At 37.3% G+C, this 26373-nt stretch overlaps 1 protein-coding gene across 1 annotated transcript; it reads left to right on the plus strand.

Annotated features, from left to right (window-relative positions):
- The first annotated feature begins 18416 nt into the window (after positions 1–18416).
- LOC118799882 (cytochrome c oxidase copper chaperone) lies at positions 18417–24777 on the plus strand. Its single transcript, XM_036560003.1, has 4 exons — positions 18417–18518; positions 20106–20240; positions 20888–20989; positions 24622–24777. Exons 1-3 carry the CDS (start codon positions 18427–18429, stop codon positions 20970–20972), a joined length of 312 nt encoding a protein of 103 aa, XP_036415896.1. The 5' UTR covers positions 18417–18426; the 3' UTR covers positions 20973–20989; positions 24622–24777.
- Positions 24778–26373: the final 1596 nt, after the last annotated feature.

Genomic DNA, 26373 nt, shown 5'->3' on the forward strand with positions numbered 1-26373 from the left:
GTTGCGAGTAAATTATATGAACTCTGAAAATACAACAAACAACAAACATGTCCCTTTTACAGCAGCATAACTATCTTTTAATTTAACAAAAAAATACCACTTTAGCAGTTCAGATATTTCCCCCTCCATCACATCATCTCTCTAGTTCAGCGCCATCCCTGTAGTTCAGCATTTTCCTTCTAGGTCAGCATCAGGTGGGAAAGCATTATCTTACAACCCAGCATCTTCAATAAAAAAACAAACATGCCACATTCATTTTTAAATCTGCAGTGCAAAGCAAAGTAAAAGCTCATCACATTCAGAAAGGTTTGTAGCAGGCACTGCCACATTCTATGTGAATCTTTAATATTGCACAGTAAAGATTAAAGATTAAAAAGTATTTTAAGACTACAAGTAGGTATGGTAACTTGAGGCTGACTGAATAACTTTCATTTTACAAATGCAAGGTCTTACTGCTCATGCTCACAGTTCACTTGTCAATAAATCTCTGACAGTGCAGTTGAGGTGAATTGTTGATTAGTGAAGTTCTGAACTTCCAAGTCACACAGCCACTATATCACAGGCAGTTAGACAGTTTTAACATACACATTCTGAATCACCAGAGATGTTCAGCATTGTGCATTCAAAGCCAGTCTGTTACATGGATGAAAGACCAGAGTGAATTCTGAATAATCACATGGGGCACTTTTTACGCTGTTAAACGTTAAATCTCAGGGCCTGTGTGACTTCCAGCACTGTCTGACTTTTTCTAGCACCAAAGCTTCTGCTGTGTAGCAAAGATCAACATATGTGTCTTGGCAATTTACATTTTTTTGCAGAGGTCTTCTGTCTAGTCCTTTCATCTTTTTTTATTTTTGTAAAGAAATTAGACTACATAAAAGCAAAAATATGGTGAAGCTTTATAGATTTATATTGCCCATGTTGAAGCTGAAAATTGTCAAACAGAGATTTGTCAGAAATATTTGTTTCAAAAAACAAACATTTTAAAAAAGAAAATTAGGAACACCACTGATCAATAGCACTATTGACTTCCCTTTTTAATATTAAAATTCTCTTAGTTGCAAGTCGCCTAAAACTTTCCCCCTAGATCTCCTTGCCATGTTTTCTCAATTTCCATCATGGCATCAGGGAACTCCTGCAGAACCTGTCTAAAGTTATTCCCAGACAAGGAAAAGACATGGCAAGGGCCAGTCTCTTTCCTCTGGTCAGGAGAGCAATTTCTGCAAAAATAACAGTTCAATTTAATTTGCTGCAATTTAAAGTTGCAATTTAAAATTTTAAAATAAGACAGCTTGATATAGTATATAAACATTGCTGAAGTTTCAAAATGTACTGTTCATATACACACAACACACACACACATATATATATATATATATATATATATATATATATATATATATATATATATATATATATGCCAATTGCCAGTTAGACTGCATTCAGTGGTTGTAACAGAACAGACTTTCTCAGTACATGTGAAAAATTCTATTTATGGGGACTACGAAGCAGCCTAGTATTGTATGTCACAAATGAGCTTGAACCTATCATGGTTCAACATACTAAAATATGTTAATGAGAGGATTTGCCAGGCGCCGACAAGAGCCACAAGAGGCAACATGAGGCCAGGCCCAAGCGCCAATGACAGCCAGGGAAGCACTGCTGATGCCAAACCAGTGTCAGCTGGCTCTCATTAAAGACAGCATGAGCACCTGAGCCGAGAGAGACAGAGAGAACTCCTCAACCTGTTGCCTCAGCACTCATGCAAAGCCACCAGGCTCAAGAAACAGGGCAGCAAGGGGGTATTTACAGTTTGCACAGTCTTGCATCTTCTGGGCATTTCAATAATACATAAAAACATCAAACAATTTATCATTCAACATAGATTATTTTTTGTGGTCTAATTTATAAAGATAGAGGCTTCATACACTTTTTCCAAGGTCAAATTCAAGCACTTTTCAAGCACTTTCAATGTCCATTTTCAAGCTTTTCCAGCACCTTACAGCTGTAGTAAATTACACATTTATACAAATACATACACACTCAAAATAGTTCATTCACTTTTTATCACATTAAAAGAGATGGTATTATGCTATAAACAACCAGAACTGTGTTTGGTAATAGCAGAAGGATAAGAAATAATTGAAAAACACATACGTTTTATGTTTCAAAATGTGTCACCTGTTTGTAAGCAGACTTTCCTTGCTATTTAACCTTGCTGAGTCAAGATAAAACAATTATCCCAAAAAATCACTCAACAAATAACTTCACTTCCAACAAATACTATTTACTGAAAATGTCAAAAATAACAACTATCACCTTTGTGGTAGGCAGTCAATCAGCTCTATAACCTTTTCCCACAGTCTTGTGCAAATCAAAACAATAGGAATAGTGGCTTGTTACAACTTAAAACCAGACTGGCAGATCGCAGTCACACACTAGCCAGCGGTGTATGGGTCGCAAGCAAGCTCTTTGAGCCAGGTCTTTTAAGTCAGAGCCAACCCAAATGTTTAAAAGAGCCATAGTGTCCTTTCAACAAAAATCAAATATTTCATGTCCATTTTAACATCTTGGCTGTAAATATGACTCAGTATGTGCTAAGGTACTAGTACAGGCTAAAAAATATATAATACAAAACACAGACTTAATTTGCTTTAAGCCTAAGCTTAGCTATAGCCATGCTTCTCGCATCTTAGGCAGGAAACTCTTCAACAAAAGTAGAATAGTTTCTTGTAAAATATCTCTTAACTTTCAACTTCTTACAAGGCTGAATTCAGCTTCTCATTCGCCAGCTTCTTGTTCGAATTTTTCTGTTGCACCTTAAATGGTGCATGAGGCGCCAGAATACAACTGCTGCACTGTTTAAGGTGGAACGGGACAATTCTAACAAGAATCTGAATCAGCTTCGCGACTTTTTAGTGTTTGACAGTTTCTCGTTGCAGATTAAACATATCCAGAAACCAACTGGAGCGCTTATAAATATTTTATTTTTACCTAAAAATCTAATTCTGCTGTGAAGCCGCAACAGTGCAGTAAAAGAGCCGCATGTTGCCGACCCCTGTTTTAAAAGAACAATGGGAGCCGGCTCCCGTCCAAGAGCCATTTTTCTTTCTTTCTTTCTTTTTTGTAACTTAATATAAGGCAGAATGTTAGGGTGATCCTCTTCGTGGTGGTATAATGAAGAGCCATTTGGGAGCCAAAAGACTTGGCACTTCTGGGTGAGCCAAGCCAAATGATCTTGGTTCACCAACAACAGACGAAATTCCCATCACTATCACACACACAGATGCGCAAGCGAGCCCAGGTGGAGCAGTTTTTCATTTTAGGCTGCGACTTATTTTATTTCTCTATTTAATAACCAAACTATTCAGTCAGATAGCTATTTGTCATGAAAGGAATACAGGTACAATTTCAAGCATTTTCAAGCACTTTATCCAAAATTCCACCACTTTTCAAACCTGGAAAATACAACATTAAAATTCAAGCATTTTCAAGGATTTCAAGCACCCGTACGAACCCTGAGATAAAGAGAGGTTTTAAAATGGTCATGTAAAAACGAATTACTCCTGTTTCTGGTACATAAACCTCATAAGGAGACCTCAAGGAAAAAAAGAAAAAGAAAAATGCAAGATTTGGGCCATTTAAACAACACCAGCTGCTCCTGTGATTCTTAACATCTTCAAGTAAAGTTGTAGCATGCCTGTCTTACTATACAATGACTAACCTCCAAAGTACTTGCCATCACATAGTTGTTTCTGAAAAGACTCTGTCTCCACGATGACCTCTCCACGTTGGATGAAGAACATACGGTCAATAGGGGCACTTTGATGGATGATAATGTCCTTTTCCAGGAAAACTTCATATTGCAGTTTTGGAAGAATCACATTGATGAAGTTTACATCACAATTCTGGAACAGTGGAGAATTTCTTAGCAATTGTCCACAGGTGGCTGTCAGAATTTCCTATGGAGTAGAAAAAATTGATTTTTTTTAGAAGGACATAATATAAAGGAAAAATAATCTAATTTTCAATATCATAGAAAAATAATCCAGAAAGAATTTTCAGTTTTCAATCAACATTTATTAATACCTCTTTCAAAGACTTTGACACCAGACTGAGGATATCATTATCAAACCATTTTCCTCCATAGCGAGCCTGGTAATACTCAATGATGCGAAGGCACAATGCTTTAGGAAGCTTTCTGTAGTTCATGTATTCCTCTACTTGGTCCAACTATAAGGCAGAGGCCATGGCACGGTATTACATTCACTTGTTATTTTGTGAGCGTAGATTCTAAATCTACACTCCAGTGCAAAAACATCAGTAAGAATACTACTAAATTCTACAGCTGGAACTGAATTTTGCTTGAGAGCATGACTCTTTACTACAATCGCAAGTTTTGTGAAAGTAATTAGGCAAGTGTTACCACTAGAGAGAGCAGGGCAGGTGGCCTTCAGAAATTTCAGACACAGTGATTCAGTCGTGATTGGTGTTCTCTACTTTCTTATGAAACTCTTATAAGAGTTTTAAAATAATGGAACAAGATGGAAAGCCTTTTAATTCCACTGCTTTTGCAAAGACTGCAGCACTACATACCTTGCTTTTGTATGCTTTTTGTGGCCCATCAAGGCTGGTGATCATTGCAGCAACGTTGCAAGCTAACATTGCATACATTAAGACTCCAGAAAACACACTGGTCATAACAATCCACATCTCATTCTCATCTGAAAGAGTTTTAAGAGTGTCATGGTCTATTTGAGCTTTGAGCCATGGCTTTACACTGTAGTACTGTTTCAAAATGCAAAATGGGATTCTATGCCATTTGTTCTGTAAACCTGCATTCCTGACTTTTTACTTGCTAACTCATACATTATAAATTGTACCAACAATGAACTGACTCAAGAGTGATTTGCATGTTTTCTACTCAAGCCAGAGGCAGAGGCCTACAGGCTTCCCAGGCAAATTAAGTTACGACCCCTGACGTACTTGTAGGAAGGTTGTCTGATCCATAGGATATTGTGATCGTATGAGACAGCCCTCGAAAAACACACAATGAGTATTTTTCCCCAACTGTGGCATTCTGTAATACACAAAAAAAAACAAAAATGTGCACATGCAACCTCACATAACCTGAGCTGACATTATGAAAGTGAGTAGAATAGTCTGTCCATATATCCCTACATTTGCATTCTTTGAAAACAAGAACTCAAATAATAGCACAGCACAAACACTACTTACCAAAAGCTTCTCTTTTACAACCCAGCAGTCTGGGGGAAATCCTTCGAGGTAAAACAAAAAGTACTGCATACAATCATTCCAATGGCTTATTAAAAACATAGCCAGCCATATTTGTACAATTCTGAAAAAAATATTAAATTTCACAAGGTTCCCATCTGAAATCTGCAAAGGAACAAAAGAGGGAGGATTATATATATATATGTAGACACAAAAACAATGCTGTCCAAAAGTCTGAGACCACATTGAAAATCTTTTTATGTTTTTTCTTTTTCATTCAAAACCTGGAAATAAGCAACAACAAACAAGCAAAACAACAACAAAAAAAGTTATGGGATGTAAAACGAAGAGGAAATATAAAAGATTCTGCACTATATCAAGGTCACTATTCAAATTATGGCAAATTTGTGACACTGACCAGGATATAGTCTTCGTACAAAAAGGTCACATTTTTTGTGTATCTCTTCCACTGAAGCTCGTGTTCAGACAAGTCTCAGGTGGATTAGATAAACTCATCTGAGGCTTTTGCACAAACATGTGGAGTCCACTGCCAGCTTGAGTGTGCGGTAAAAGAAGCATTTATTGTACCAAACACTAAGAAATACTAAAATTCATGTAAATATTTCAAATACCCTACTTGTCACTGAAATTGTTATGCTGATAATATAATTTGTGATGAATAACACTGTATTAAAGCAGAGAAGAATGCACAATAGAATCATTTTCACATGTGGTCTCAGACACCGTGATCAGCCATAACAATACATCCACATCCTTGTTTCTACACTCCAAGTCCAGCAGTGACACTGAGGTGTTTAAAAACTCCAGCAACACTGCCGTGTCTGATCCACTCAGACCAACACAACACACACTAACACACCACCACCACGTCAGTGTCACTGCAGTGCTGAAAATGATCCACCACCCAAATACCACCTGCTCTGTGGTAGTCCTGTGGGCATCCTGACCATTGAAGAACAGGGTGAAAGGGGGCGAATTAAGTATGCAGAGAAACAGATGGACTACAGTCTGTAATTGTAGAACTACAAAGTGCACGTATATATTAAGTGGAGCTGATGAAATGGACAACGAGTATAGAAACTAGATGGTGGTTTTAATGTTACAGCTGATCAGTGTATACTTATTAAATAAGGGGTATATGGGATTGGGATAAACTTTCATTGTGTTATACAAGTAAAACTGACTGAAAAGGCCTTGGCTTTTAGTAATAAATCAGTCCTCGTCATCATACTGAAGAAATACAATAATTATTCTTTTCCAAAATGCAAGACCTGATTCAAGCGTGGTTACATAAAATGTGCAGGCAAAATTCTCCTTTTAAAATTCTTAAAGAAATAATAACTGCAGCTGATTTGCTGGGAATCAGTTAACTTGGTTTAATTAACTTTTTCATAATTCCATTAATAACCGTGTAACATGGCAGTTGTTGAGGAGACTTGCAACTAAATTTGGCATTGATGTTTCACAGTGATGAATGGGAGAAAATACTTACTCGCTCAAATTCAAGATAAAACCTCACTAGCTTCTGCAAGCGGAGGAGACGGATGACACTTAGCACTCTCACAAACATAACAATCCTCAGAATTTTTCCAGCTGCTACTGTAGCTGTGATGCTTTGGTGATACGCTTTCTGAGAACACTTAAAACACTTCCATTACATTTCATTTTAGAAACAGTGCTGTGCTGTAAACTTTTTTTTTATCTCAGCAATTTTTATCTCAGTGTGTTTTTTTCATACCAATGCTAAATAATACTAGAATAAATAAAATAAACATAAATACAGTAAAAGGACAGCAAGTAAAAAGCAAATAAAAACAAAAATCAGTGCTCTGTAAACTGTCTTTTACAGTTATTTAATAGAAAGCACAAAAATGATATTTAATATTTTATCGTTAATTCAGAAATTAATATAATAGCATTTTAAAAAAGCTAGGATAGGGAGATGTAAGACTAGGAAGTTTATGGAATGATCACAAACATCTGTTTTGTAACTTTCCACATGTAACAGGTGATGCTATCATGACTGGATATAAAAGGAACATTTACGGAAAGATTAGTCGAAAAAGGTGAAAAACTATGTGAGTAAAAATTCACAACAGTTTAAGAACTACATTTCTTAATGCACGATTGAATTTATGGATTTCACTATCTACAGTTCAGGGGGTTCAGAGAATCCAGACGAATGTGCATAAAGGACAAGGCAGAAAACCAATACTGAGTGCCTGTGACCTTCAGTACCTCAAATCGGCATGCTTCTGTAATGACTATAACCACATGGGTTCTGGTGTACTTTGGAAAACCCTTGTCAGTAAGCGCAGTTCGCTGCATCTATAAATGCAATTTACCCTACTACGCAATGCAGAAGCCATATATCAACAACATGCAGAAACACAGCTGTCTTCTCTGGGCTAAGGCTCATCTGAAATGGACTGATGTAAAGTGGAAGCATGTGGTCTGACAAATCCATCTTCATGTTTTTGGAAATAATGGACCTTCAGGTGTTCTCCAGGTCAAAGAGAAAAAGGACCATCCTGATTGTTAGTTCAAAAGCCAGCATCTGTCATGGTATGGGAGTGTGTTAATGCGAATCATAGGGGTAGCCTTGCACATCTGTGAAGGCACTATGAATACTGAGGACATTCATACTTTCAAGATATTGTTGCAGTCCAAAAAAGAAAAAACAAAAAAGATATATGCATTTTTAAAATCTCTTACATTGAAAGTAAAGAACCCCATTTTCGCCCTCTCCTGTAAAGTTACTACTTTGGACAAACTTGTTTTTCTTTGGACAGCGACGAAATGCTGCCATCAAGACAACGTCTTTTTCAGGGACGTCCCTGTTTCTTTCAGTAAGACAATGCCAAGCCAAATTCTGCACACGTTATAATGGTACGGCTTTGCAGTAAAACAGTACAGGTGGTAAACTGGACTGCCTGCTGTCCAGACCTGTCTCACATTAAAAACAAGTGGCGCATTATGAAGCACAATATTTAACAATGGAGAGTCCAGACTGTTGAGCAGCTGAAGTGTTGTACCAAGAATGGGAAAAAACAATACCACTTTCACTACAAAAATCTGTGTTCTTAGTTTAAAAACGATTACTGAACACTGTAATAAATGAAAAGTAATGTAACATAGAGGTAAACATGCCCTTGTTTTAATGCTTTTGGAGGCATCAAATTTAAAATAAATGGATATATACAAAAAATAATGAAGATTAGCTGAAACATTAAATATTTTGGATTTTTATAGTTTTCAAAAAGGATCTGCAAATCATTGCTGTCTGTTTATATAAAGTGCAAACATTCTGATTTATTTTTCCTGCTGTCTCAACTTTTTTGGAATTGGGTTTGTAAATTCCATCAACAGCACACATCAGAAGCAGGTTTTGGATAGTAAAATTAAATACTGGATTTCCTCGAGAAGAGATTTGTAAATGGTTAATTTAACATATTGACACACATATTGTTCATGTATTTATCCTAATGTAAGCGCTTTGTTAACAAACTCTTACTGCCCAGATACATAGTTTTACAAATCTTTTCTCAGATCTCAAGAAAGCTGTTCTGTGTTCGATAATTAAACATTCGTATTATTCTTACCATTAAAATGATGATCAAATCAAAGGAGAGAGAAGACAGTACATCTGGTATAAACCAAGTCTTCAGATATTTGTTCCTTATTACCTTCAGGTCAAGAATAGCCACCTACAGAGAGACAGATGCATTTCATGTAAAGCAATGTCAAAAATATTCCTCAGCCAAATAAAAATGGCAAAGGTCAGGGCTAAATACAATATATTGTAACTTTGCAATACTGCAAATATAGTAAGTGGTGAATCTGGACGTTTGCAATTTTTGGGCACTTGGGTATTCCAAGCACCCAGTGAGCAAAATTCTTTCTGTGGCTGAATCAGCCATTGCTGATGTTTTGGAATGCTGCACTTTACATTAGTTCTCATTGTCCTAACCCAAACTTCCTGTAGTTCATAAGAGAATGTACATTTGTCAGACTGAAAATGAGACACAAAAATATAAAGTATATGTAGTGAATGTTCACATGTTTTGAAATGGTATTTATGACTAAAGCTTAACCTTGTTCTGCAACTACATTTCTGGAGGTATTAGTCTTATCTTCAGATAACCTGTATTTCTCCCAAAATGTTGACAGGTAGGCCCACAATTTATTAAAAAAACTTGTTTTATTGGTCTGTATTGCTCCCTAATTAATCTTTGGCTCTGCACTGAAGTTAAAGTGCAAACATTCTGATTTATTTAAAGGGTATGCATTTTCTGAACTATCCAGGATGTAAGATAAACTAAACTCTACCATAAAAAGAAGATGAAGAGAAGAATACACCAACATTGCTTCAGAGGGTTTAGCACAGGATGCACACCACTGGTAAGCGGCCATTAAACACTGAACATAGTGCATCAGATTGCTACTTAGTTCTGTTGTTATGTACATAGCCCACGGGTGTTTGGTTGCTTCTGATTGGTCTGACAGGCAGTTCACGTGCTATTGAATTAAATTTCTCCCCTTAATACTTCTTGATAACGCAGGCTATAATGAAAATTATAGTTCTTGCAATTTGAAAACTTCAGTCTTTTCAATTGTTACTTCGATACAAAAAAGGAATCTTTAAGCCCTCTAGGATAGAGTAATATCATAACAGTTGGCAAGAAAGTACATAAAACTGTAAAGTTCTGGGCAAAGCATTATGGAAATATGAGATTAACTTCAGAAAAGTTTAGAAAAAGATAACTGCTCACGATCTACCATCTCATCTGTGATACATGTTGGCAGGAGCATGTATGACTGCGAGTGAAACCAGCTCACTGGACTTCATTTAGCGCTTCACCTTGCACCAGCACTTACTAAATACATTTCACAGACAAAAAATAGAAGATGTACTAACTGGTGCAAGGCGTGATGTGCATCCAGACATCCACCACAGTGCCCTGAACAAATATTGGCATTCTTGGTAAAGATCAGCAAAAAATGTTTGTTGTTTATCAACTTGATCTTACACGAAGAGAAAGAAAAAGTTAACCTTTCAATGAATAACAGAAATTCAAATTCATAAACAAGTGTCATGTCTAGCACTGCATTTAGTATTTTATTCATGAAAATTTTGAGGAAGCCAAAACGTTTTAAAGAAAAATGGGTTTATTTTCTTTGAAAAAATGTACTGACCTATACATTCATAGCAAATTGCGTAGCTCCTGGTGAGTTTTATCTCACCCTTGCTGATTATGCGTATACACAACATCTTAGTGCACAGTATACTCAAAACACTCAGACCTCTACAAATAAGTTAGCATAAGTCCTAACATTTTTTTTTTAAATGCTAATACCATATATCTGTTTCTAAAAAATATGTAATATTTTGCTACAAGACTTGAGAGGAGAAACATTCTTACCTCATTCTCATCTCTGAGAATGCCCATTCGAAAATTAAGTCCAACATCAATTGCAAACAGGGTGTCAGAAAACAAATTAAAGGCCAGCCAAAGATCATAAACCACACCTTGTGCTTCCTCAGAGAATGCCAGCTCCTGTGGGACAGAGAAAAGGTTTGTGACTGTCAAGAGCAGTATAAACATGACATAGTAGTGCCTGTGGAATAAGCAATAGAAGAGAATAGTACAATTTAAGCACAATTACTAATCACTCACTTGCATTTATCACTCACTTACAAGTATTTGGACAGAGATGTTTTTGTTTTGGCTGTGTACTCCTTTGACCTTCTTACACACAGATTCAGTTTTACAGACAGTTAAAGCATATTTGGATATTGCCAACTCACCTAGGGCCAGTCTATTTACATCTTTCTTTTTAATATTCAACTTTTGAATTTTTGAAGTTCACTCTGGCAAGTTACAAATTTAAGTACTCATTTTAACTACAGAATGATAGGACTGACCTGAAATATGAACTGGATATAAATCCAACACTAAGAAAAAAAAATCACTTTAAATAACATAGTTTAAAGATAATATAACTCTACAACAGATTCATGTTTTGAAGATACATTTTTGTCACAAAATGTCAAACTGTTTGTGTTTGGTTCCTTGAGTCAGTTAGTCATTTATTTTAGTATTTCTAAAATGTTATCAAACAAATCAATCAAAATTGCAAAAATGACCCTTTTCTACCTTTCAAGTTAATGTCTGTAGTCATATTAAGCACAATTCATGATATCATCCCATTTTAAAGAAAAAATTCTTGCTTTCTCATAATCTTCAATTGAGGTGTAATGACTTCTGCTCGAAAATGACTGTCTGATTCCATCACTGTGCCTCAGTGGAAAAAATCCAAACCAAAAATAATATTAACCAATAATATCACATTTCATTCCACCCTCCCACAACCCCCACCCACCATCAAGCACATACATTAAACTCACCAGAGAACCTCACCAAAACCATGTTTCACTGTGAAAGACATCACAGTATGGAAGGAAAAGGCTTTCCTTTTTTACTTTAATTTCTGCATACAATATGTGAAGCGGGCGGCACGGTGGCGCAGTGGGTAGCGCTGTCGCCCGGGTTCGATTCCCGGCCGGGCGGCCAGGGCCATTTCTGTGTAGAGTTTGCCTGTTCTCCCTGTGTCTGCGTGGGTTTCCTCCGGGTACTCCGGTTTCCTCCCACGGTCCAAAAACATGCAGTCAGGCCAATTGGACATGCTGAATTGCCCCTAAGTGTGTGTGTGTGAATGTGTATGTCTGTCTGTCTGCCCTGCGATGGACTGGCGACCTGTCCAGGGTGTATCCTGCCTTCCGCCCAATGACAGCTGGGATAGGCTCCAGCACCCCACCGCGACCTAGAAAGATAAGCGGTTTAGATGATGTATGTATGCTTTCTGTTTTATTTGCATTTTACCTGCCTTGTCCCAATGGTTTTGGAATTGGTTTTGTATATATGGCAAAAGGTCTCAAAAATGGATTTTTAGTTGTGATGTCGCTTTAAACTCATATAGCTTCACATATTCATCCATCCATCCATCATCTAAACCGCTTATCCTTCTGGGTCGCGGTGGGGTGCTGGAGCCTATCCCAGCTGTCATTGGGCGGAAGGCAGGATACACCCTGGACAGGTCACCAGTCCATCGCAGGGCAGACAGACATACACATACATTCACACACACACTCACACCTAGGGGCAATTTAGCACATCCAATTGGCCTGACTGCATGTTTTTGGACTGTGGGAGGAAACCGGAGTACCCGGAGGAAACGAACGCGGACACGGGGAGAACATGCAAACTCCACACAGAAAGGACCCTGGTCGCCCAGCCGGGAATCGAACCCAGGCCATTCTTGCTGTGAGGCAACAGCGCTACCCACTGCGCCACCGTGCCGCCAAAACAGAAAGCAGTGATTTATAAATCTACTTTGACCTGTATTTGAACAAAAACATTTAACTTTTCAAATTTAGGCATGCAGCACATTTCAAAGAAGTTTGGATAGGAACAATATCCGATATTGGTTTTCAGCCTTGTCCCTTGCATATAGAGATTTCTCTGGATCCTCTCAATCTTTTAATGATATTAAGTACTGTAGATGATGAAATCCCCACGTTTTTTGCTATTTCACATTGAATTATTGAATTGTATTATTGAATATGTCGCATCTTTACTCCTGAAAGACTCAGCCTTTACCAGTTTTTTATTTCCCCTGTCCTAACTTGTCTGAACGTGTTGCTGGCATCAAATTCAAAATGAGCATATATGGTTAAAAAAAACAATAAAATTTCTCAGTTTCAACATTTGATATGTTGTCTTTGTACTATTTTCAATTAAATATGGGATTTAAATTATTTGCACATCATTGCATTGTTTTTATTTACAGTATGCATGATGTCACATATGCATATGCATACAGTGCCCTCCACAAATATTGGCATGAGGATAACAGAATTTCTCCAGATCCTTCAGATCTGAGGTCCACACTGTGGACTCTCCTTTTCAGCTCATTCCACAGGTTTTCTATAGGGTTTAGTTCAGGGGACTGGGGTGGCCACGACATAACCTTAATTCTGTGGTCAGTGAGACATTTTGAGGCATGCTTTGGATCACTGTCCTGCTAGAAAATCCAAACTTTGCACCAGTTTAAGCTTCCTGGCTAGAGGGAGTCAGCTTTTGGTTTTATTTTTGCTGGTACTTGATAGAGTCTGTGATACTATGTATCTGAATAAACTGTCCCACAACATCACAGATCCACCACCATACTTCATAGTGAGGATGGGGTAATTTTCTGCATGGCTACCTTTGTGTTCATGCCAAACTCATCTCTGGTGTTTGTTACCAAAACCCTCTACTTTGGTCTCATCTAACCATAGAACATGGTCCCACTTAAAGTTCCAGTAATGTTTGACAAACTGTAGGTGCTTAAGTTTGTCGGTCCTTGACAGTAGAGGTTTTCTTCAGGCAACCCAGAAGAAAAACAACTTGTGGTTATATAGGTGGTCTTTGATTGTAGTTTGAGAGACATTCTGACCCCATGACCTCAGGCACTCAGTTAATACTTCACCTCACTCCTGTCATTTTGTAGGCAGTTAAACTAAACATTATCATGTTGTCACTGTTGGAACTAAACCTCCAAAATGGCAACTTTAGAGGAGAAGGAAAATATCTTCATTTTTATGAGAAGTTAATGGAACAATATTTTTTTGTTCATTTTGGAGCATTTCTAATGATTTATTCACAGTGAAATTTTAACACATTGCAAAGAGTAAGTGGAGCTTTAAAATATGCAAAAAAGTAAAAATGGACAAAAATGGAGATGCAAGGATTTTTGCATGATAGCAACAATGTGATTTAGAGCTTGCTGGGGGAAACTTTAAAAAATAATATTTTGAGCATAACTTCTAACTTATTCAATGGTTGCATAAATTAAATTACATGCATTTTTTACTTGATTTTTTTCATTAAAGTCAATTTTGTGACCTATAAGAGTTTAGGTGAGTTGGTGTGGAAAGACTCGTACGTTTTGAGCAGGTGTGCATCTCCAGTGAATACTCATGATGGCTTGGCTTAATGACTTTGCACTGGATCAATATCAGTCTAGGTAAATACTACTACTAACAAAAGAACGGAAAAGGACTGGATCACATTGAAAGATCAAAATAAATACTAAATCAGACAGCTGAAACTTTACAACACTGTTAACTTTTAACTGTTTAGTTAAGAAGAAATATAAAATAGACACATTTAACTGTGAAGTAAAATCCATACCGATCATTAGTCAATCAAGGAAGCGAGATAAATCATTAAATTTGTGTTACGTTTACCTTTTAAAATTCATTTATTTTCATCATCATATGTCATTTGGTTTACATTTAGTGATGTTAGTGTTAGGTACAAATATATCGAATTCTAACTTTAGAGGTAACGTTAAGGTGACTCAATATCAACCGAGTGATATTTTTGTTGTTTTTTGTTACTTTCTTGGTTGTCTGTATCCAACTAGCTAAAACAGAAACTTAAAATTAAGTAGCTGTGTATAACTTACGCAAAGCTAACCGAAACCATACTTTATCTAGACGTCTACGAGCTGTTTTATTTGCCCTATCCGCTCATCTGAAGTTGGCTCAGCTCCCCGTCGCGTTGCCGGGACAGTGAGTCAAAGGCCTAGTCAGAGTTAGAGCTAACGGCTAGCTTAGATAGCTAAGCTAACGTTACTTAGCCAATGATAAGGTTACCTCAGGGGGCTCAGAGGATGTAAAACCCACTTCCCGGTCTTTTTCTGACGAGCACGCTCTTTACTTTGCGGCTTTACTTCTAAATATATGCAGAGTAATCTTGTTAACTTGTGGAAATTGCAGACTTTTCAGTACACTGTATGAAAACCCGTTCTCTTCTCTGCCAGCGTTTGCAGATCCAGTAGGGTTCTCAGCGTGCTGTTGGGGACTTTCGGTGTTTGTTTTCCTCCGGGTTGATGGGGTGCTGGTTCTCGTATTTCGGCATTAAATTAATCCATTTCGACAGCTCGCTGGCTCGCAAAGCTAACTTAATCAGACCGAGACGTTCTGCCCTTCGTCTGTTTTTCAGTGACCGTTAGTGGATTCCCGGCGCGTGAACAATTGGAAGTCCTTTCTGTTATTTTTCAAAAATTCTGCATTATGCAGAGTGGGTTGGTGCGAAAATGGGTCACTGTAGAGAAATGTACTAACACTGATTGTCTTTACAGTGGTGGTGATAGGAACCAGATGCAATTACATCTTACAGCTAAAGGCAAAATCTTATCACAAAACTATCATAAAACAAAGTCTCAGACAACAGGCAGTGTATTTATAACTGTTAATAACTTTCTGTGAGGGAGCTTTTAGAAGCATTAAACTCTTCAGACGTCTGGTTCCTGTCACCACCACTGTGAATAATTCTGACCGTAAATTTCTCTAGAATGGAGCATTTTGCATCAAAGCACTCTAAGTTACTTTGTTTATATGTTAGCCATGTAGTTATGCAGAGATTTTGAAAAATCAGTGAAATTCTCCTTTAAAGGGCAGTTTATCCCCCTTTGCTGCAGTAACAGCCTCATACTCTTCTGGGAAGGCTTCCACGTTTGAACATTGCTGTGAGGATTTGATTGCCTTCAATCACCACAGCATTAGTGCCTTCAGTTGCTGATGCTGGATGATTAGTTCTGAATCACAAACGCCACATTAACTCATCCCACAGTTATTGGATTTTTTCCAGTATGAACAAACTTTTAACATGTGTTAATCTAAATGCAACAAGTAAATGTAAAATTAAAAAATCCCATGTTGCAGCTCTGTTAGAGTTGATTTACTACTAGTGAAAATCACTAGTGAAAATATAGTTTATTACATTATTTATTACATGTAATGTATTGTATGTGCAAATTCAATTCTGTGTTAAAGGAAAAAAAAAATCAATCTTTAGTAACAAGAAATTTCAGCATGCAGTAACTAGAATTTTAACATATAAAAATATAATTGAATTTTTAAAATGTGAGAAACTTAATCATTATACTGGCTTGGGAAAAGCCATGAATTCTTACTAGCTAATTTAAGTCAAAGTGATAAGTTACATGCTAAAATGTAATTCCTACTAGTACTATTTTTTCTGGTACTAAGCTGCATTAAAGCAAAGGCTGAATCTTCTGCTTCACAGAGACGTCTATCTGCGCATTTGTGGTGGTCATAACGAGTGCTTGTGCGCTTTTTGCGAATTACAAAATACGTCACTTTGAAAAAACATCACAACTTCTGAGCTTTAGCAAATCTGTGAATGAATGTCTCAGTATAGATTGAATTTTCGCATAACATCATCCAGCTTTTAATTTTACTACAAACAACAGACAACAGACAGCAAATCTATATATGAATATATGAATCACTTCTAAACTACACACACAGATAAATGCAAACACCCAAGACACAGTAAGAAGGTGCTAATCTAAAACTAGATGAAGAACAATTACACCAACAAGTTCTCTGTGCTTTACCAACCACATGGCCAGATCTATACATCAATCACTGCACATTACATGGTTACACACAGTGCCCTCCAGATAAAAGGCTCTGCTGTCAAGGACCAACAAACTCAGGTGCCTATAGTTTGACAGATGTTACTAGAACTTTAGGTGTGACTGTGTTCTACGGTCAGATGAGACCAAAGTAGAGCTTTTCATCAACAAGCACGAGAGGTGAGTTTGGCGTGAACACAAATGTAGCTATGCAGAAAAGTACCTCATCCCCACTGTGAAGTATGGTGGTGGATATGTAATGCATGGGGGTGGTTTTCTTCCAAAGTCCCTGGAAAACCTTTTTGCATATGCTGTATCATGGACTTCATTAAGAAATTAAACCAAATCTGACAGCCTCAGCCAGGATGCTCGAACTAGGCCATGGCCGGATCTTCCAGCAGGACATTGATCCAAAGCATACCTGAAAATCAACACAAAATGGACCACAGAATCAAGGTTTTGCCATAGACATCCTAGCTCCCTGACCTAAACCCCACAGAAAACCTGTGGGATGAGCTGAAGAGGAGAGTCCACAGCATGGACCTTGGAATCTGAAGGATCTAGAGAGGTTCTGTATGGAGGAATGGGAGGCTGCACAAAGCATTAAATGAAGGTGTGCCAACAATTGTGGCCCAGATAGATTTATTTCACAACAAGATACAGTTTTTTTTTTTCTTTCAATCATTGCACAAAAGAATAATGAATAAAGAATATTTTTATAGCCTATTTTGCTGATGTTTACCAGGGAGCGAGTATTTGTAGAAGGCACTGTCCTGAGTTCTATGCTAATGAAATTTTGGACAGTACCTTTCTTAAACTGCTGCTCTGTAATTGGATGCAGTCTGACAGCTGTATTGACGTGCCTGGCTGAACCCAGTGCAACATCTAGTATATCTGTGTTTAAAATGCTGCAAAACAAAAAGTTATCTTCCTGTTCTGCAAAGGTTCAGATTGCATTCTTCTGCAGGAAACACAGTCCAGGCCAGATGTTGAGATGACAGTTTTAGATAAATCAGTCTTGTGATAGAATTATTTTGAGCCATCGTTCTACAAAGTATTCTAGTGTGGCAATTCTCTTTAATAACGTTCCTGGTAAAGCTGGTACTACTAGTTTATAGGTCTCTGGGTTGAAGTTATTTTGTCTGTGGAAAACATCCTTTTTATTTTACTTAATATTTATGGTTTAACAAGGAGCCTAAATCACCAACCGTTTTTAAGATTCTGTTATTCTATCATTATCGTGATGTATTTGTCAATATAAAATTCAGGATGTACAGTGTAACAATACATATATCTTAACTGGAAAATGCTACCCTAAGATAATTAAACATTATCATATTTGGGGAGAATTTGATATTAACACTTTTAAATACATAAGAACCTATTATCTTTCTTTTCTGATTATCCCTACTGGACACAACGTGCACTATTTGTGTGTAGAACCCAAAGTTTTATAACTTACCTAGGTTAGTGCGTTATAAAGCAAATACGGTAGACTGACATTTACTCCTCCTGATATAATTAAAATTATTTTTCATTACTTTATTTTTAATAATGTTGTAGAGGCGAGAAAGCAGGCTGGATAAATAAATCCAGAGATTATTTCAATTTTATCGTTTCCTATTCTAACGTCCTGCTTCAGACTTTTATTTTGACGTTGTTTTACGTACGCCCCGGATGTTTTACATAAGCGCGTGTTGTTCTGTCTGGTTTCCACCACGCTGTGAGAGGAAGGACGAACCTGACCTTAACTTTCTGCTGCTCCTTCTGTAAGTCTGACAAGTACCACCTTTTCCAAATGGTCTCTGAATTCATAACTGTTATAAACACATTTCATAAATGTTGTAAACACAGTTACTTCAGGTTCTCTCACCTGGTCAAGCCCAGAAACAGAGTTAGTGAGCTGCGAAGCGAGTTGAACCTGAACGGCAGACAGACAGCTCGATTCCGCGTTAGCCGCTGTGTGCTAGAGGTTAACTTCCTCATGTTAGGTATCTTCTTATTTAAGGGGTTTGTTATCTTTTAGCTGTGTTTTGATAAAACACTGTATTTTTGTCGATACATGACGTGCTTTGGTGGTAAACTCGCTTGCTGACTGTTGTTTGTGATAAGTTCAACGTTATTTGTGACACGTTAGAATTAGAATAACCTGCTTGCTGACAAATCATTCTCTTTATTCAGTTGCCTTTGGTTCTTAGTTGTAGTTCTTTGTTAAGGGAAGAATCTGTAGAAATACTTTCAAAGTGATATACACAATTGCACAATTGGCTTAGATGTTGAGATTTTTTTTAATTCTGACACTGGGTGCCGCAGTGTGCTGACATACAGTAAAAAAGTCAAGTCAGGCTTTGTCATGTCCGCTATATACAAGTACACCGTGAAGCGAAACAACATTCCTCCAGGAACATGGTGCAACACGGGAAGTGCGAGACAGTACAGTACAATAAATAAATAAGAAAGACTTACGAAATAAATGTATGAAAGAATAAATAAATAAACAAACAGTGTAGCTACAAATGGGTTATAATGTGTAACTGTAAGGCTACAAAGTCTACCTGTTTGCTAGGTTTCTAATTAATTTTCCAAAGAATGTAGGTAAAAATAGGTGGACCCAAAAGTGTGAAACCCAGTGAGCTACTCAGTGTAGTCTGTAATTTTTGCCTTAAATTCATTAGAAACCTTAGTTGTTAACTGAAGGCAGGAGGAAGGCAGTATTTGTCTTCCTACTGACAAATATTATTTCTGGCCTCTGTTGTCATTTGGGTGCTCATTTGGCTTTGATGTTGGTTGTGCTTTGCGCCCCAAGCAGGTCAAAACATGGTGAAGGACTTGTCTTCCAAGGACTTAATTGACTGTTGTTACTATTGTCGTGATATCTTCATCAGCGTAATGTTGATTTTGCATTTGAGAACTGGTTCTTCCTGACAAATGAAAACTACTACCCAAAATCTGACCTGACACCTATAACTTTTAAATCATTATTTCAAGGTTTACAAGGTGACTTGCTGCAGTGTACACACACACACATACACACACCATAAACTTGTTTTTTTTTTCTTATTTAACAATGCTGACTGTTACAGTTTTAAAACATAGTGCTATTTTAGAAAATGCTCATTTAAAACAGTAGGGGCTTTTGATATTTACATTACAGTTTATGAATGAATGAATCCCATCAGTGTGGGGCTTAAATGCTTTAGGACATTTTATGAGCTATGCACCTTAAAGGGCTTGGATTAAATGTAGTTGTAAATGTAAATGCAATTGTAAATGTTGACATGATTGTGGACCAGCTTTGAACCGGCTTTGTGTTTATACAATTCCTATTATAATTTTGCTTTGCTTTGCTTTTACAGCTGCTCCTGCAAAATAATGTCAACCATATCGGCTGCCAGTGTAGAGGCCACACCTGCAATCGAGGGGGCACAAGAAAAGAAGCCTCTGAAACCATGCTGTGCATGCCCCGAAACAAAAAAAGCAAGGGATGCTTGGTACGGAGATCTTGTAGAAGAGTATAACAACAACATTTATTTATATAGCGCTTTTTACAACCAGTGTTGTCTCAAAGCAGCTTTATAGAAGAACAGTTTATAGAAGGAAGTGTTATCAAAAGAAAAAAGGAGTCCATGTATAGACGTAAGGAACTAAATCCAGGTCCAAGCCCCCCATGAGTACTATCTGTAGATATCAATTAGTGTATTTGCATACAAGCCTGGGCTACATTATTCCATGTGATGTTTCTAACAGTTGTTGTCAAGTGTTTACATCAAATATAGCAGTAAGAAATACATGTGAACAACTGCAGATTCACAATTCACACGAATGGGATAATAAATTGAACTTGTACTAGTAGGCCCTTTATAAAGTTCATTACACTTGCCATGCTTCTGTAGTGCTGTAAAACCACAAAATTCATTATAATGTGGTTATTCACTGTTAAAGAGAGTCATGCTCATCATATTTATTATTTTAAAAGTCCATCAACCTTTGAAAAAACTGCAGGCCCAATTTAATGAGTGCATTTACCTTCGGTAGACATTTTGTATTAGCTAGGTGTTCCAACAAAGCATTTGTATCTGTCCACAGATTGTTTGTGTAATTTTGTTTTCTTGCTGTTTGTGTTAATGTTTGTTTGCAGCATCATTGAAAAGGGTGAAGAACGTTGCACAGATCTTATTGAAGCTCACAAGGAGTGTATGAGGGCACTTGGTTTCAAGATATAAAGGCGTGAAATTAAATTGTAAGTATTATTTGTCATTAGATAGTGTTATACTAATGTCTGATGCAGGTTAAAGGAGTAATTTGGTGAAAACCTCAAGCATAAACGGTGTGCCATAACTTTAGTGCTGTTGTGCTGTACAGTAAACTTGCATTAACGTGCAGAAGTGTGTTCTCTGTAGAGGAGAAAATCAACAATACTGTAATTTGACCAGGGGTGCCCAAACTTTTGCATGACTGTAAACTTTCATCAGATAGGTTGCTTAAGTAGCTCCAGTGGAAAACTGACAAAGTACAGCAGGAACTGTCCTTCCAAATCAACCACACTTGGGGAACTAGCACATTTCACAAATCTGTGTTTTTGAACAGCTCCTTTAGCACCCCTACGGTTTCCAGACAGTTTAGGAAATTGTTTCCATAAGATACACTTTATGTCTAAAACTATCCAGACACCTACCTTGCCTTACTAAATTTAGCTACTTTAAGGTGCACTCACTGCTGACACAGGTGATGAATTGTGCACACACAGCTTGTGTGGTTTCCATGGAAAAGCAATGACAGTAGAATGGGATGCTCTGGAGCAGCTACACATGAGCCTAATGTCACCATACCAGTACCTGTGGGATTAGTTGATGTGGTGTTTGTGATCAAGAACTAATCATCCAAACTTAGTACCTGACCTCCCTAAGGCCTCATGTGCACTTGGCATTAACATGTGCCTGTGTGAACTTGGGGTGAACTGGTGTCTACAAAGTTTTGGATATATAGTGTATGTACTTTGGTATATGAGTCAAGTATGATATAGCTATGATGCAGCAACTAAATTGTTTCCATTACATATAAAGAAAACAGCATACATGGCTTTATGTTACCATGTTTCATTTTACCGTTATGTTATAAAAGAAAATTTCCATGTTGCTTACTGAACTCAACCGGGCTCTTGACTGTTCTCCACAAAACTGCTTCAGAAAGCAGCTGTGTCTTTAAATACAAGCAGTTTTGCCAATTCGCTTCACTTCCACTCTCAGGTGATGTGATGCATAAAGGTACATCCTTGTGTGCAAAACATAAATGAATATTATGTTTTTGATATTTTAAAAAAATACAAAATAACCAGCATGAAAAGCTAGAAGATCTGAAAATGTAGCTTGCCATCCTCATTTATCAACACTGAAATATGGGTACATAATTCGGGGTAAAATATTGGGATTCATTGAAACCTGCAAGTGATGAGTCCAAGGCTTTATTTGTTAAAGCATTTTACTGTTTAAATAAGCCCTTGTCTCAGTTTAGAACTTACATACATACATACATACATCATCTAAACCGCTTATCCTTATGGGTCGCTGGAGCCTATTCCAGCTGTCATTGGGCAGAAGGCAGAATACACCCTGGACAGGTTGCCAGTCCATCGCAGGGCAGACAGACAGACATACATACACAATCACACACACACACTCACACAGAAAGGACCCTGGTCGTCCAGCCGGGAATCGAACCCAGGCCCTTCTTGCTGTGAGGCGACAGCGCTACCCACTGCGCCACCGTGCCGCCCCTGGTTTAGAACTTGTGTAGTCTTTTTTTGTAAAAGAGTGTGTTATCTGTATTTATCATCGCAAAAACGTCATCATGTTATGTTTTTGGCTCTCTTTGGGCTGGTTTTCCAGATTTCCAAATTAAGCCTAACCTTAGACTCAATCATTCTTTTTGGGTGAGAGCTAGGTTTGTTCTCTGGAACGGAGCCAGTAATTACTGGAAGCTGTTTTGTGGTTTTGATACTAGGAGAGGAAAGCACAGAAACCTGATATTGATAAAGCTGATATGATGCTGACGGTGTTATAAAGATATTTACATGGTGATCCTTAAATTTGATCAAATAATGCTATACAAAGCAGTTATATTAGGCGATGTGCATAGTTGATAAATGTGGGACCTGTAGACCACTGTAGTCGTGTCATCACTCTGTAGTTGGCAGCTGTAGTTTTATGCCCATACAAGAAACTCTGGGTCTGAAAGTAATTTCTCTATGGGGAAAATCTATAGAATTTAGTGAACAATTGCCTCAGTTGCATCCTGTGGTAATTAAAACTGTTCCAAAGCTGATATGTTTTACCCTATGAACATTTTTCTGTCGAATATCACTGGATCCTTATGAGGTGGTTAAAGAGTCGAAATATGAATATTGCTACAATTAAGCTAATGTTACTGTGCGCTGAATCAATGTCATTAGATAGGCAGACTCATTTAAAAAAATGCACAAAACAGCACTGTGTGTTAGTGCCGGTGTGGTAGCCCTACAAGCTCTCAGGCTACACTGACCTGCTCTCAGGATACACTGCTCAACATGAGCAGACTGAAAGTGGTTTTCACCTATTAGTGCTCATTCTGGTCACCCTTGAAGAAGGCTGACAAACTACAAAGTTATACGACCGCTATAGCCAGTCTTCTTACAGTTCATCTTACCCATCGAGCAGTCCTCCTGAGTATGCAAATGTCATTAGTACAGTGTAGTAACACAGCGTTTTAAACATTTTATTTAGTTTTTAATTTTAATTCAGTACAGACTCAGCTTTGTATTAATACTTACCCCCTGAAAAGGTGATTTAGGCTATCATAATATGCTAAGTATTCTTTTCATGCTGGAAACATTTTCCGATAAGCGCCAGCTTCTTGCTTAAATTTTCTTGTTCCACTTTAAATGGCGCAGTTTTTCTGTTCTGGCTCCTGAAGCGTTATAATAACTGCTACATCATTAACAGGAAAATTCTAAATTCACCTTTGTAGTTTTAATGCCAGTAGTATTTTCATTATTTTATAAGGTGTTTTAAGTTAGCAAAATATCATACCTAGATGTTTTATGTATGAAGCTACCTGTAAATATGTGCTTTGATAGAACATTTTGACAAAGTAGTCAGAACACTTGCCTTACTCTTTAATGGCTTCATAATTCAGTGGGTTCAGTGATACGTGGGAGAAAAATGTACATAGGAAAAACTTACTGGGTTCTAAACATTTTTATTTACCACAGGGTGCAATCCATGCAATTTTTCGAAAAAAAACCCCATTCATTTTGGCCATAGAGAAATCAAGCTTAGACCCGGAGTTCCAAATATGGGCATAACACAGACTACAAAATGATGCAAGACTTCAGTTGTCTATTACTATAACTCATATGCTTCTGTAGTTTGTAGTACAGATGCAAAGCTTATGCATACACACTTAAAAATGATGGTTCTCCAAGGGTTCTTGAACTTTTTCGTAAAGGTTCTATATAGAACCTACAGGACATTTCTCATCAGTCTGAAGAACTCTTTCACCCTGCAAAGAATCCTTTAATCATGCAAAGGGTTCTTGGAATGTTCATGGTTCTATATAGAACCATTTTCTTTACTTTCTTTACTACTCTTGAAGAACACTTGAACAATATTTAAGTGTGAAGGCTTAGAAGTAAATTGCTACTCAGTACTAGTTGGGCTTTAATGTCTTTAGATTTTGGCCTTTATTGTCTGCTTACCACAGTATTCTTTGCAGTTAAGTGCAATGCCAGCTTATTTGCTGCCACCTGTTCAGGCTACTGTTAATTTTGTCCAGTTTGCCTGCATTCTGTTCTGACAGCTGCTGGTCTTTGGTTAATAAATATCTTGGCTTTTGCAGGACGGGGCTGGCTGTGGATGGGGATCTGGAGTACTTTTATTTATTCTACAGAGGGAAGATTGTTTCTGGAAAATGTAATTTCTTATTCTGCCTTTTGTTTGGATATTGCTGTAAATGACACTGAATAAAGATCCTATGCAACTGTGTAGAATGGTATCCTACGAATGGAGCTAAAAAGTCAAAAAGTATCATTTAAACAAACACCAGTATGGTAAAGTAAAACAGCAAATGTTTCAAGAGATAATTAAGAATGATGCTTTATTTTCATGTTAAATTAACTTAAAATGCAATGCTTGGCATGAGCTGATCACTCTTCTAACTTGTCTGCCTTGTCTTAACACTTTTGACAGTCTCTTAAATGTCTATAATGTAACAATCACATTTAAACACTAGACCAACTTTACATGCATACATGATATTCCATTTTGCTCTACGGTGCTGGGAATAAATGTGTTGAGTGACTACTGCACGGCATGTCCTTGCACAAAGATAAGTTAGCATAGTTGTGGGAAAATGTTCAAATGCATGGTAACTTGACTCGGAAAAGAAATCCTACACTCTTTGAGATTTGCAATGAGGACTTGGAAGGTCTAAATGAAAATGTAAGAAGTAACTGAGTAATTAAATAAAAGTACAAGTAATATTCAATTTCAATAATCCTTGAGTACAGTAAAATCTTTCAAAGTAATACTTTAGTAACTAGGTACAATCACGGATGTATTTTCCACCCCTGGGTGAATTTTTTTAACATAAACTTTTGCCCACGGTCGTGAGTTTTAAACCTAAATATCAAGGAGAGTCTTCAGCACTTAATTTATGTTCTTGGTGCTTAGGTTAAGACAAGGCTGATAAATTTGCTCTAGGTAGTATCCGCATCGTGCAAGAACTTTCTTTTCTGTAAAATGTTCACAAACTTGTGAAAACTTCAGGCCTGGCTGAAAGTATTAGTGTGTTAGATTGCCTTAGAAATGATTGAGTGTTTAAGGTGAGACAAATAAAAAAAAAACTGCCTGTATCACAGCAAAATACACAGTGAAAGTGTGAAAGTGTCTAGTTTGCAGATTTTTTTCGATACTTTTCCACAGAGTTTGGCTGCTGGCAGCTGTTCCTCTTAACAGTGCACACATGCCCAAAATAGAGTTGCTGCACCCAGGCCTGCTCTCAGCTTATCTGAATTCTCCTCACAACAGTTGTGCTGCATTGTACAGTGACCTGGGCTGGATGTGTTTCATTGTACGTGTGCTGGAATATGATCTGCTTTTGTGATTAGGATCATAATGAATAAGGGAAAAATCAGATCACAGGACAGCTTTCCTTTGTACAGTATGAAAATCACCTCTGAGGGGACAAAGCACCACCACTGTTTCATTTTGAAGTATACCACTGCAATAAAGAACTGTAAGAGTTTTATACTCCCTAGGTGGACTTCATAAATGAACTTAATTCAATATACATTATCTGTAGAAAAAAATAAACATGAAAATGTTTTGAGAAATCAAAAGGGCTTAGTTTGTCACGATTCAGTGTAAGAAACAGACAACTACAATGTAAAAGCCCTATAGGCACAACTTAAAGGGCTTTCTGTTCATGCAAAAAAATTCTTTTTTCACAGCTATACAAAAACATTGGCACATTAATGTGCCATATTCAACTGCAGTGTAAAACTCGTGTGCCCTAGCATTCTCTCTGGCGCAGTGCCTTGTATGGATGAGGCACTCAACTGCTCTGAAGTGTAACCTTTGCTGTTTGACT

The sequence above is a fragment of the Colossoma macropomum genome, unplaced genomic scaffold, assembly GCF_904425465.1.
Source record: "Colossoma macropomum unplaced genomic scaffold, Colossoma_macropomum, whole genome shotgun sequence".
NCBI classification, from domain to species: domain Eukaryota; kingdom Metazoa; phylum Chordata; class Actinopteri; order Characiformes; family Serrasalmidae; genus Colossoma; species Colossoma macropomum.